This window comes from Chrysochloris asiatica, unplaced genomic scaffold, assembly GCF_000296735.1.
Source record: "Chrysochloris asiatica unplaced genomic scaffold, ChrAsi1.0 scaffold00097, whole genome shotgun sequence".
Classification (NCBI taxonomy): Eukaryota; Metazoa; Chordata; class Mammalia; order Afrosoricida; family Chrysochloridae; genus Chrysochloris; species Chrysochloris asiatica.
Genome location: NW_006408615.1, coordinates 5704307 through 5718383, shown reverse-complemented (window position 1 = coordinate 5718383; position 14077 = coordinate 5704307). Strand labels below are relative to the sequence as shown.

The 14077-nt window shown below is 45.7% G+C and overlaps 1 protein-coding gene across 1 annotated transcript in view; it reads left to right on the top strand.

Moving 5' to 3' along the window:
- FBLN1 (fibulin 1) overlaps positions 1-12594 on the top strand; it is a 99877-nt gene extending 87283 nt beyond the window's left edge. Inside the window, exon 17 of the mRNA XM_006866893.1 lies at positions 12455-12594. Coding sequence (XP_006866955.1) covers positions 12455-12594 — 140 coding nt within the window. The remainder of the gene's footprint in view (positions 1-12454) is intronic.
- The last annotated feature ends 1483 nt before the right edge of the window (positions 12595-14077 follow it).

Genomic DNA, 14077 nt, shown 5'->3' with positions numbered 1-14077 from the left:
TCATCTACTGAGAACCCTGTGGGCACAGTCCTACTCTGACACACACGGGGCGCCATGAGTCAGAGTCAGTTTGACGGTGGTGGGTGGTAAACTGTAGTTGATGCTTTCCTCTTTAGTCTGTTAGTTCGGTTAACAGCCATCTGCTGAGTCCCTCTGGTGTGCCTGGCACCGTCCAATAAGTGGTACAGAGCAACCAGCACCCATGTGCTCCCCTGGCCTTGAGCCGTGCATTCGGGCACAAAGCCAGGCGGTCACCTAGAAAGCAAGTGACTCCTTGCCTGACCGCACACAGTGACCACTCTGGATTCCTCATAGGATGTTGGCATGTTGCTGTCGTTTGAAACATCTGCCTTCTTCCTTTCAAAGCCATTCCCCATCCCCCTGGGTATAAGATAGGACAGAGTCCCTTGAATCATTGTCTGGTTTGTTGAAAGTCTCTTCAACAACCCTGTTTTTTCCATTAGACTTACAGGACTTTTGAATGGAAGGCTGACTTGCCCAAGGCCACACAGCTGGTCAGTGGCAGGACCGAAACAGCCTTAGCTGTGGCTCCAGGCCCCTTGGTAAACCCGTATCTCATGATGGCCACATCAGAGTCAGTGCAGACCCGTAGCTGACTTCCATCGTTTGCAGTCATTGGTGGACAGTTGGATGCAAGCACTAAGTACCGAAGCTGGTGATAGCCTTGGGGGTCAGGTATGAGGTGACAAAGGCCACCTGTCATCCTTGTGCACGCTCAGTTCCGGCTGCTGGATCCCAGTACATCAGCTGCAACTTACAAAGTTGCAGAGACAAGCCAAGAAGGTAAAGTGCCCGAGGGGGCCTACATTTTTCAAAGGGGGAAAAAAAAGGCTTAATTATATTCTTAAGAGGCACAGACACGCTGAAGGATACCAGCAGTGTCTGAGACCCGAAGCAGAAATGCCAAGGACGAGGATTTGGAAGATTAATACAGTTGAACTCGCTACTGTGGCTTTTGGGTGTTTTTGTTTTTTTTTTAATTTTTTTCCTGGGGCTTTTGGGACGGTGGGGAGGTAAACACCCCAACCGGTAGGATAGACAAGTCCAGTGCGGTGGAAATTCTCCTAGCTGTCTGTACATCATGTGTATTGCAGCTGGAGGGGTCGTTCCAAATGCACTTGCTCAGAGCCCACAGTGGCCCTGCTTCCTACTGCGGAGTTTTCTCACCCCTCCTGGATTGTGGATGCCTTGAGGATGCCTTCCCTCCTTCCCTTTTCCCCATCTTCCTTCTCTTCTCCATCTCTCTCCTTCTTTCTTTTTCTGCCTTTGCCCTCCTCCATAAACATGACTGTGTCCCTTCCTGTGTGCCTGCCCCAGGCCCCAGGTTGGGGACAGGTGGGACAGAGATAGAGCACTGCAGACCCTGCCCCTGAACAGTCCTTGCGATAGCAGATGCAGTGTCGCAGTGCAAGAGGACAGAGTACCAGGAGACGCAAAGCAGGACCAGGAAAGTGCTCATAAGATGAGTTGTTGTTAGGGGCCATCGAGTCGGTACCGCCTCATAGTGACACAACATAGTGCACAACAGAACAAAACACTGTCCGGTCCTGAGCCAACCTCAAAATTGTTGCCATGCTTGAGCCCATGGATGCTGCCACTGTGCCAATCCATCTCACTGGGGTGGGGGGTGGGGGGGGTCTTCCTCTTTTTTTTTTTTTAGGGCTCCTCACATGAGAGGCACCCTGAAATTACTTCCCAATGTGCAGCTCCCCAGAGTCAAGTAGGTCCAAGTGGGTGGGTGGAACTGAGCCCCTGAGAAGGCTTCAGACTGGCAGCAAGTACCCCTCATCTTCCTCCTCTGTTCCTTGCTTTAATATAGTAGGAGGTTGTCAGTGGCTCCACGAAAGCATTGCTCTAGATTGGTGGTGGGGAGGAAGCCAGGAGACAACTGATGCAATCTCCCTATCTGTGAGATGAATGAGATGTGGGGTCCCCTGGAGCAGTTCTGTGCCTCCCTCCACAGTGTCACCTTCTGCCCATCTTGGCCCAGGGTCAACATCACTACCAGAACTGGTCTGAAGCTTCCCACATTTGCGCTTTGTACATGTCCTTCTTTTCCTCTGACTCCTCGTTGTTCTTCAAAATCCAACTTAAATGACAGTTCTTCTGTAGAACTTTCCTTATGTAGAGTAGCCTCCATTGGATGGATAGATGGGTAGGAGAGTTGTGAATGATGGTAGACGGGTGCCTGGCTGAATAAATGGATGAGTGAACTGGTGAATGGGTGGATAGGTGGATGGACAGGTGGGTGGATGGATGAATGGGTGAGTGGATTGATGGATGAGTGGATGAATGGGTGGGTGGGTGGATGGATGAGTGGATGGATGGTCAGGAGGATGGATGGTCGGGTGGATGGATGGATGAGTAGATGAATGGATAGATGAGTGGATGGATGTGTATATGAGTGGATGAGTGGGTGAGTGGATGGATGGATGAGTAGATGAATGGATGGATGAGTGGATGGATGTGTATATGAGTGGATGGGTGGGTGGGTGGATGAATGGATGGATGGAAGAGTGGATAAATGAGTAAATGAATGGATATAGATGGATGGATTGATGAGTAGGTGAATGGATGGTTAGGTGGGTGGATTGATGAGTGGACAGATAGATGAGCAGATGGATAGATGCACAGAAAAACTGTGAAGAAGGAATTGGCATTAGGAGAAATACTGGGTTCAGTCAAGGTGAAGGCAAAGATGTGGAACTCATGCGTGAACTACCCTGGAAAGGGAGGAAACAATGTTCAACCCAAACCAGAGCTCCAGAATGAAGGAGTAATGGTCAGCTCCACAGAACAGGTGTGGCCTATGAACGGGAGTCCTGGTTTCAGTCAGGTTGTGAGTAGAGTTGGAGACCTGGTCTGGAGTGGTGGAAAGGGACACACGTTCTCTTAGCACCTGATGTGTGTGGTCCACAACTTCTCACTTCACCCTCACAGCACCCTTTTTGTTCAGTCTTACTCATCGCCCTAGCCTCAGCTGACCCAACCCTCTTGTCACTGATAGAGTCCTCTTCTTCAAGTGCTTCTCTTGCCTCACCATTTACCTGCTTACAGTCTGAACCGTTAGCCATCAGCGTGAAGTCTGGTCTTCACCCATTTTAGAAACTAAACCTCGTGAAGGGGCTAGCATAATGTATCTAGATACAAACACTTTCTACATATCCAGGGCTTTCCCTTATACATGTTTGAAAATCAATCCACTAAGAACACTGAACGCTTGTTCTAGTCTTCAGCCATGCAGGAACCCAGTCCAATTCTTACTTAGATAGATATTGGGGAGCTTTTGGATTTGCAGTCATTTCTGCTACCAGTGTGGTGTGCTGTGGTGGCGGTGTGTGGCTGTGATGCTGGAAGCTATCCATGGGTTAATCCCAGATACCAGCAGGGTCACCCATGGGAGACAAATTTCATCGGAGCTTCCAGATTAAGACTGGGAAGGAGGACCTGAGAATCTACTTCCATAGATGATCCGATGAAAACCCAATGGATCGCAGCAGAACATGGTCTGATACCGCGCTGGAAGGCGAACTCCCTAGTTTGGGAGGCTCTCAAAAGACTCAGTGGCCGCAACAGTGAAATCAAGCGCACCCATGATCCTGAAGTAGTGCAGGACTGGACAACGTTCCCGCCCGTTGTGCGTGGGGCCGCCATGAGTCAGAGCCAATTCAATGGCAAATCACAAGTCATTTTGAGGGAAAATAAAATGACAACTTCAGGTTTGCTTTGATTCTAACTTTGAAGGTGGCTTTTTAAATTCCTCTTTCACAGAAGAGGACATTGAAGCTTAGAAAGGTTAAGTCATTCACCTTGGGTCATCCGCTAACCCCGTTCGGTTACTGCAACGCTGCAGGCCTCAGGAGAGCCTTGAGTGGCTCACCCTGAGCAGGTCGCTGCTGGAAGCCCCGTGGTCCTTCTCTGCTCCGCACACGGCTTTCTGCAGCAGCGTTTTCTCTTTCTTCTTGGACGTGCCCCCAGAGGACAGACCATCGTCTTCTCTCTACTTAGTTAGCCCAGAACCTGGCACATATGGGTCTCTCCAGAAACTTCTGTGAGTCTCAACTGTTGATGCAATTAAAGGCCCCACATGTATCCATATAAACACTATATATATATATAGTTGTTGTTATGTGCCATGGAGTCAGTTCTGACTCATAGCGACCCTGTACAGGGTTTCTGAGGCTGTAAATCTTTACGGGAGCAGAACGCCTCATCTTTCTCCCACAGAACAGCTGGTAGTTTCAAACTGCTGACCTTGTGGTTCACAGCCCAATTCACTACCAGAGCTACATATATATATATACATATATACATCTATATGTTGTTGTTAAGTCCCATCAAGTCAGTTCCAACTCATAGCAACCCTGTATAGAGTTGCTGTGGAGCAGCTGATGGGTTTGAACCACCAACCTCAAGGTCAGTAGGCCAGTGCTTTAACTATACATCATCACACCAAGACTCATATGTCTATACACAAACACACACACACACACACACACACACACGAAGTCGTGGTATGGTACTGCGGGATAATGCATTGGACTGCAAGTTCAGTTTTAACGGCAAGGTTCGGTTCAAATTCACCAGTCGCTCCTTGGAAACCCTAAACAGGGTCTCTATGAGTTGGAACTGACTCAACGGCACTTAACAACAATGTATATATATGTGTGTGTGTGTGCGTGTCTCATTCTGTTGTGCATAGGGTCACTATGAGTAGGTACCGACTCGATGGCACCTAACAACAACAATATATATGACTTGTTTGTTGTTGCTTTTGTTAAGTGCCATCATGTCAGTTGTGACTCATAGCCATCCTATATAGGGATCCTAAGGCTGTAAATATTTATGGGAGCACAATGCCTCATCTTGCTCCCAAGGAACAGCTGATAGGCTTGAACCACCATTGCAATAGAATCCATCCCAACTCATAGTAACTCTGTTGTTGTTGTTGTGAAGTGCCGTCGAGTCGATTCAGACCCACAGCGACCCCATATAAGGTTTCCAAGGAGAAGCTGGTGAGCTTGAACCACCGACCTTGCAGTTCAAATGACTTTGCAGTCTGATGCATTAGCCCACAGCGTCACACCAGGATTTCTATTGTAACTCTATGTTGCTGTTGTTAAGGGCCTTTGAATCGATTCCAACCCATAGCGACCCTGTATAGGGTTTCCAAGGAATGGCTGGTGAGCTTGAACCACTGACCTTGCGGTTCAAACGACTTTGCAGTCTAATAGTAACTCTATAGGACAGAATAAAAATTCTCCCATAGGGTCTCCAAGGATGTCAACCTTTATGGGAACAGCCTGCCACATCTTCTGAATCACCAACCTTCCAGTTAGCAGCTGAGCACTTAACCACTGTGCCACCAAGTCTCCTAGATATCTGTGGAGATTTTTTTTTAAAATGTTTTATTGTGAATTATGTGATAGCTTACATGGGAGAAATCTGTGGAGACTTTTGAAGGTCCCTCATACATTGGATCCTCATTACTCACAGAGTCTGTATTTGTGAGCTGGCCTAGTCTGTTGTTGTTCGGTGTGGTCAAGTCTGTTCCAGCTTATAGCCTGTACCCCATGGGCAGCAGAAGGAAACCCTGCCCAGTCTCTACCGTCCTCACCACCCCTGCTGTTTGACTCCACTGGTGGGGCCATTGTGTCCGTCCATCGCATGTAGACTCTTGTTTGCTGACCTTCTACTTTACCAAGCATGGCGTCCTTCTGCCGGAACTGGTTTCTTCTGACAACATGTCCAAAACAAGCGAAACAGACTCGCTCTATCCTCATCTCTAAGAAACTTTCTGGTTCTACTTTCAAAACAGATTTGTCCATTCATCTGGAAGTCTGTGGTATAGTCAATATTCTTCACCAACTCTGACATTCAGATGCATCAATTCTTCTGTGGTCTTCCTTATTCACTGTCCAGCTTTCAGATGCACATGAGGTGATTGAAAATACCATGGTTTGGGTTAGGCGCAGCTTAGGCCTCAAATGACTTCTTAGCTTTTGAACACTTTAAAGAGATCTTTCCTCTTCAATCTATGTGCCGAGCAAATAATCTGAGAAGTTAGATTCGATGAAGAAGAACGTAGCATCAGGACTGGATGACAAAACCTCGCTTACTGAAAGCGAAGAGGACTTGAAATACTGACAAAGATCAAAGACCACAGCCTTCAGTATGGATTGACCTTCATTGTAAAGAAAACGAAAATCCTTACAACCGAATCAATAAATAGTGTGATAAATAGAAGATTGAAATTGTTGAGGATTTCATTGTACTTGGGTTAACAATCAACACTCATGAAAGCAACAGTCAAGAAACTAGACCCATTGCACTGGGTAAATCTGCAAAAGATCCCTTTCCAGTGTTAAAGAGCAAAGATGTCATTTTGAAGATTTTAATATGTGCCTGACCCAAGCCATAGTATTTTCAATCACCTCATATACATGTAAAAGTTGGACAATAATGACGAGGATTGGAGAAAAATCAAATGCATTTAAATTATGGTGTTGAGAAGAATATTAAATGTACCTTGAACTGCCAGGAGAACAAACAACTCTGTCTTAGAAGAATGCTCCTTAGAAACTAGCATAGTTTCTAAGCTTTGTCTCTCGTACTTAGGACACGTTGTCTCTCGTACTTAGGACACGCTGTCTCTCGTACTTAGGACACGCTGTCTCTCGTACTTAGAACACATTGTCTCTCGTACTTAGGACATGTTGTCTCTCGTACTTAGGACACGTTGTCAGAAAGGACCAATCCCAGGAGAAAGGCATCATGCTTGGTAAAGTTGAAGGACCACAGAAAACATAAAGAAAATCCTCAATGCAATGGATTGACACAATGGCAGCAACCAATAGACTCAAACCTCACAACAGTTGTTTATTGTGCATTGGATCACTGAGTTAGAACCAACTCGGCAGCACATAACAGTAAAGAGGTCTTTTGCAGCAGTTTTGCCCGGTGCAATACATCATTTGATTTCTTGACTTCTGTTTCCATGGACATTGATTGTGGATCCAAAAATTGACCACTTCAATCTTTTCCTCATTTACCATGATGTTGCTTATTGGTCCAGTTGTGAGCATTTTTTGTTTTCTTTATGTTGAGGTGTAATCTGTATAGAAGTCTTTGCTCTTCATCAGTAAGTGATTCATGTCTTCTTCACTTTCAACAAACAAGGTGGTGTCTTCTGTATATCATAGATTGTTGATGAATCTTCCTCCAATCCTGATGCCGTGTTCGTCTTCATATTGTCCAGATCCTCATGCTATTTGTTCAGCTTATAGATTAAATAAATATAGTGAAAGGATACACCCTTGATGCACAACTTTTCTGGTTTTAAACCAGGCAGTATCTCCTTGTTCTGTTTGAACAGCTGTTTCTTGGTCTAAGTACAGGTTTTACCAGAGCACAATGAAGTGTTGTGAAATTCTAATTCTTTACAATATTATCCATAATTTGTTATGACCCACAGAGTTGAATACTTTTGCATAGTTGAGGAAACAGAAGTAAATACCTTTCTGATATTCTCTTCTTTCAACCAATATCCATATGACATCAGCAGTGATATCCCTCATTCCACATCCCCTTCCTACTGATGTACTCTTGCAACTGTTTTTGAATTATCTTCAGTATAATTGTGCATAATAACATAATTGCATATGATATTAATGATATTGTTCGATAATTTCTACATTCCGTTGGATCATCTATCTTCGGAATGGGCACAAATATGGATCTCTTCTTGTCGGTTGGCCAGGCAATTGCCTTTCCAATTTCTTGGCATAGTTGAATGAACACTTTTAGCGTTGCATCGTTTTCTCAAGCATTCTCAGTTGGTGTTCTGGAGCCTTGTTTGTTGCCAGCGTCCTCAGCAGCTCTTGATCATATGCAACATCCTGAAATGGTTGATTGTCGAACAATTCGTTTTTGGTACAGTGCTTTGTACTCCTGCCATCTTCTCTTGATGCTTCCAGCGTTGTCCAATGCCTTACCTGTAGAATCCTTCAGTACTGCAACTCAAGACTTGAATTTCTTCTCAATTCTTTCCACTCGAGAAATGCCAAGTGTGTTCTTCCCTTTTGGCTTTCTAACGCCAGGTCTTTGCACATTTCCTTGTTCTGTACTTTATCTTCTCCAGCTGCCTTTCGAACTCGTCTGTTCAGCTCTTTTGCATCATCATTTTTTCTGTTTGCTTTAGCTACTCTACATCCAAGAGCAAATGCAGTGTGTGTGCATATGTATAGTATTTATATATGTGCACATGTATGTATAGTGTGCACCTGGGTGTGTATAATGTATGTATACATGCACCCCTATTTGTATATGTATTGTTATTGTTGTTATTAAGTGCCATGAAGTCCATTCCAACTCATAGCAATCCTATATAAGGTTTCTGAGGATCAGCTGATGATTTTGAATCACCAATCTTGTGGTTAGAAATCTAGTGCTTATCCTACAGGCCTCCATATCTATGTATAGTATTTCTATATGTATATGTGCATTCATGCATGGGTAGTATCTGTTTATGTGCATGTGTCTGCATAAACATAGTATATATACATGTATGTACACACCAGTGTATGTATATTGTGTGCACTTGTGTATACATCTATGTGCACATGTATGGATATGTGTATTCTTGTTGTTAAGTGCTGTGGAATAGGTTGTGATGGAGAACAACCTTATATAGGATTTCCGAGCATAAGCTGGTGGGTTTGAACCCTCAACCTTGATGTTAGTAGTCCAGTGCTTATCCTACAGCACCAAACCAGGACTCCATGTGTATGGATACACTTGTATACACACATGTGTCTTGTCTGTATAGTATCTGTATTTGTGCATGTGTATATATGAGTCCTGCTGTGGTGTTGTAGGTAAAGCACTGGACTGCTAACTGCAAGGCTGGCAGTTCAAACCCACCAGCCACTCTCATAAATCCTCTATAGGGTTGCTATAACAACAACATGTGTGTGTGTTTATATACGTATATGTGAACATATATGCATACATGTTGTTGTTAAGTGCTGTCAACTGGTTCTGACCCACAGCGATCCTGTGTAGGGTTTCTGAGGAGTGGCTGGTGAGCTTGAACTGCCAACCTTGCAGTTCAAACTGACCTTGAAGTCCATCACATTAAACCACAGCGCCACCTCAGGGCTTCATATGCATGTATAGTATAGCATGTACAATGCACATGCTCATGTGTATGTGTCATATGCATATATGTGCACAAGTAGCTCTATAGTATAAGCACTAGACTGTGAACTACAAGGTCAGCAGTTCGAGCCCATCAACCGTCCCATGGGAGAAAGATGTACAGCGTCAGAAACCGTTTACAGGGTCACTATGGGACACACTGATTTGCAGCACCCAACAATAACAATGTGTGGTGTACTTATATGTGTGTGTATCTGTGTGCATATCTAATATATGAATATGTGTACACTCATAGTGTATGTGTACATGTGAGTGTATGTTGTGAAGTGCCATCAAGTTGGTTCTGACTTATAGCGACCCTGTATAGGGTTTCCAAGGAGTAGCTGGTGGGTTTGAACCACCAGCCTTGTGGCAGTTCCAGTGTTTTGTCCCACAGTACCACACCAGGACTATATGTGTACATGTGTGTACATGCACTATTCATAGATGCACACGTATGTGGTGTGTGTGTATATATGTATATGCTAGTATATATATGTGTGTGTGTCTAATTCCATATACTAGTATTGTTGTCGTTGTTAAGTGCCATTGAATCGAGTTCTGGCCCATAGCGACTCTGTATAGGGTTTCCAAGGAGCGGCTGGTGAGTTTGAACTGCTGATCTTGTGGTTCAAATAGACCTTGTTGTCCAGTGCGTTATCCCACAGCGCCCCATCCCCACCCCAGAACGTCATGTGTATATGTAGAGTATATGTGCACATCTATGTGTTTAAGTATAGTAAATGTATATTGCATAATATGCGTATACATATTGTTGTTGTTAAATGCTGTCAAGTCAGTTCTGACCCATAGAGATCTTGTATAGAGTTTCCAAGGAGCAGCTGGTGAGTTTGAACTGCCAACCTTGTGGTTCAGACCAACCTCGTGGTCAAGTGCTTATCCTACAGCGCCACATCAGGACTCCCTGTGTATGTACAGTAAATGTATATGTGTAGACATGTATGTTGTTGTTGTTGTTAAGTGCCGCCGAGTCGGTTCCCATCCATAGCGACCCTGTACAGGATCTCTGAGGCTGAAAATCTTTACGGGTGCAGAAAGCCTTATCTTTCTCCCACGGAGTGGCTGGTAGTGTCAAACTGCTGACCTTAAAGTTCACAGTCCGATTCGTAACCACTATGCTACCAGAGTATATTTGTATATTGCATTTGTATATTACATTACTATATGTATAGTACATATGCACATTTATGTGTATAAATGGAGTCCTGGTGTGGCACTGTGGGATAAGGTACTGGTCTCCAAGGTCTGTGTGAACCACAAGGTCTGTGGTTCAAATTCACCAGCTGCTCCTTGAAAACCCTACTAGTCAGAGCCGACTCCATGGTACATAACCACCACCATGTGTATATGGATAGTACATATGCCCATCTATGGGGATCCATATAGTGTACGCATATGTGCACCTCTGTGTGCCTACAGATACGTATCTGATTGTAGCTTATGGAAGTACTCACGTCACCTCACTCGATGGCTCCTGTCTCCTAAAATCGTCCACCAACCTCTCACCCCTTCTCTCCTTACGTCTCCACCCAACTGGGCATTGGTGAGAACAGTGAAAATCCTTAGGCTGCTGGAGACCATAGTCTACCTCAGGCCCAGGGGAGTAAAGCTAATCCTGCAGGGGAAGCAGGGACATGGGCAAGTGTCTGGATTCAGCCCCCCTGAGCGCACACTGACCCCGGCACACACTGTTCCCAATGGGGCAGTGGGAATGGCCCGGTCGTCGGGTCCTACTGGCACACAGGGGCTGGTGACAGGCCCACGTCTTTGCCGGGAGCTGAAGACGTTCATCAGCACTCCAATAGGACAAAGCTGCCGTGTTATCACTGGGTGGCGGGCAGAGAAAGGGTGCTGACAGCCTGCATCAGCGCCAAAGCCCCCTGTTTGCTTAGAGACCGGCCCTAAGAACTGCCTGGAATTCCAACCTGCTGCTGCCTGGCATTTCGTGTCTGACACAGGAGCTCAGAAAGGGCAGTGAGGAGGGCCACCACACCCACCGTCTGCTTCCTGATCATGAACTTGATGTTCTAGCTGCCTGGGGAAGGCCTCTGAGACCCCAGTCAGCCTCCACATTTGCTGGGGAGATGCGTTAATGTGCGTGTGGTGCTGTGTGTCAAAACCGGTCTGGAATCGGCCTTCTGAGACGGCACCCACTTGGTGGCTAATTGTCAAGTTGGGGTCGAGAACTATAGGCTCCGGGTTTGCTTTTTCTTTGTTTCTTAACTTTTGGTTGTGAATTAGGTGGAGGTTTCAAGAGCCGATCTGTTTTCCATTCACAAATTCAGGCACATTTCGTTTCATGTCACTGACTGCAATTCCTCACCACCTGGCATCACCTGTCCTGTTTGCTCCCTGTGTTTCCTGTTTCCATTCCTCTCTGTTTCCTAACCCTTCTCAACTCTGTTCTTGGGTGAATGGAATGCTGCCCTTTTGATCTCAAACGGTTAGTTATTCTAAGGTGTGTGTACCTCACTAGTTTTATTGTTCCCCTTATAGAAAATTGAACCATGGAGTGAGTTCACTGACAGACCTGGAGGGTAACTGAGGCTCATAGTCTTGGTGAAGTAAAGCCATTTCTCACAAGGGTCAGACTGGGCACAGTGGGTAGGAGGAAGGGCATCTACTCATCCTCTTCAATCCTGAGTCCACAGAGTCCCCTTGTTTCATTCAAACAAGTGCCTCTTGGTCTATGTCCAGATTCCTGAGGAGCACAATAAAGTGTTTTAGGGTTCCCCTTCTTGGTAATGTGATCTAAATGAATTGTGATCCACACAGTCCAATAACTTTATGTCATTGAGAACATGGGTATTTTGTAGTAACAGTAACAACTCTAGGCCAGGCCCTTTCCAGACACTTTAAACCCTTGGAACTAAGTAGCTAGCAAGGTAGATGTGATGGAGAAGGAGATCTGGGTTCCCAGAAGGCAACAATGAGTGCTGACCCAGAGCTGCCTGACCCCAAAGCCCATGCTTACAGATGCCCTTGAAGCACAGAGGGCCCCAATAGAATGACTGTTTCTGGGAGAAATAAGCTCACCTTGGCTGGTCCCAAGGTAGGTGAGACCACTTGGAGGGTATGCCATGCCAGAGACTTGAACATTTGAACATGAGGCTTAGAGTGGGCCTTGGTGAGATCTAGCCCTGAAATTTCTCACCCAGGTCCCAGCCTTGCTGCAGTCCCTCTAACTGCCAGGACACCTCTGCTCTCTTCACAGGTGTAGTCCGCCAGGTGAGGCCCATCGTGGGCCCATTTCACGCTGTCCTGAAGCTGGAGATGAACTACGTGGTCGGGGGTGTGGTCTCCCACCGAAATGTCGTCAACGTCCACATCTTCGTCTCTGAGTACTGGTTCTGAGGGCTGGTCTGCATTGCAGCCAGCCAAAGCTGCACCTCGAGGCCAAGTCATTGCTGAGAAAGACAATGTCTGTGCCTCTCTGCACCACCCAGACACTTCTTCACTTTGTGGTTTGTTTGTAGTGTTAGCACCACCTGTATTAAGTGACGCTGTACCACCTAGACATGTCTCAACTCTATGTATTTTTGTTGCTGTTGTTGTTGTAGTGTTAAGACAACAGGTATTAAGCTGGGCCAGATGAGTAATTCATCCAATGTACTTTGGTGTTTAAACCATGAGCCTAATGATTCAATTACTTGGTTAAAGCCTTGCTTGGTTTTTAAATGCAAAGATTGAATACTATTCCTTTTCTGTACCTGTGGGTTGGGCATTGCAAAGGACCAAGGAAAGAAAGGCATTTTTCTCCCAGCGGGGAGCAGGTCCAAATGCCATGGAAAGAACAGTTCTGGCCCCGATTCTGTGAAATTTGACATTTTGGTACTTTTATGCCAATCAGATGTGTTATGCTCAATTCGTAGGGCAAAACTACTGTAGACCAAATCAGCAGTTTGATCATTCTCCCCAAGAGCAAAATGTCTCAGGAACACTTTAAAGGTACATTGCAGTTCAGCGTTTTGAAAAAGCAAAAAACCCAAACAAACCCTCAGTGAAGACCCCATCCCTCGGTTCGTGTGTGGTCCAGATTTATTCACCGATGGAACAATGGGTTTTCAGGGCCCATTTCGTTTTCCTCTTCTTACAGACAGGAGAATAAATGGTTTCATGATCTTTCCAATGGCCTGTGTGTGTGAATCTTTCCAGAAGGAAGCTTCCCTCTCGTCCGGGTGTCTCCCCTTCTCCAACACATCTTGGAGCACGACCTGCCTCAGGTTCTGAGGGGAGGTCCCGCATCCTCTCCAAGCCCACCTCATACCTGCCCAGCCCCACAATGCTCTTCTAGAGGCTCCCATGTCTGTGTGGGCATCTGATCACTGCTAAAGTCGCTGCCGATTGGAGAGGACCGGTGTGCACCAAGACCGTACTCTATGTGGTGTCTCATTTACTCCTCAGGACAACCCAGCAAGATGGGCAATATCACACCTGTTTTGTAGTTCGCTGTCTTCAAGTTACTGAGTCACAGCGACCCCATGTACAACAGTGAAACGTCGCCCATCCTGCCCCAGCCTGAGTCCCTTGCTGCATCTATTGACTTAGTCCATCTCACAGAGGGTCTCGCTGGTTTCCACTGATCTTCTGCTTTACCAAGCACAGTGTCCTTCTCCAGGGACTAGTACCTCCCAATAACATGTCCAAAGTACGTGATATAAATTCTCACCATTCTTCCTTCTAAAGAGTATCCCAGCTGTATGGTGACTTCTAGAAGTCCATATGCACATGTTAGAGGTGAGCAAAACGGACTCAGAGAGTGAAACTCGGTGGCCTAAAGGTCATCACTCTGTAAAGACAAAGAAGGGAGGCAAATTCAATTGACCTGCCCCTAAGC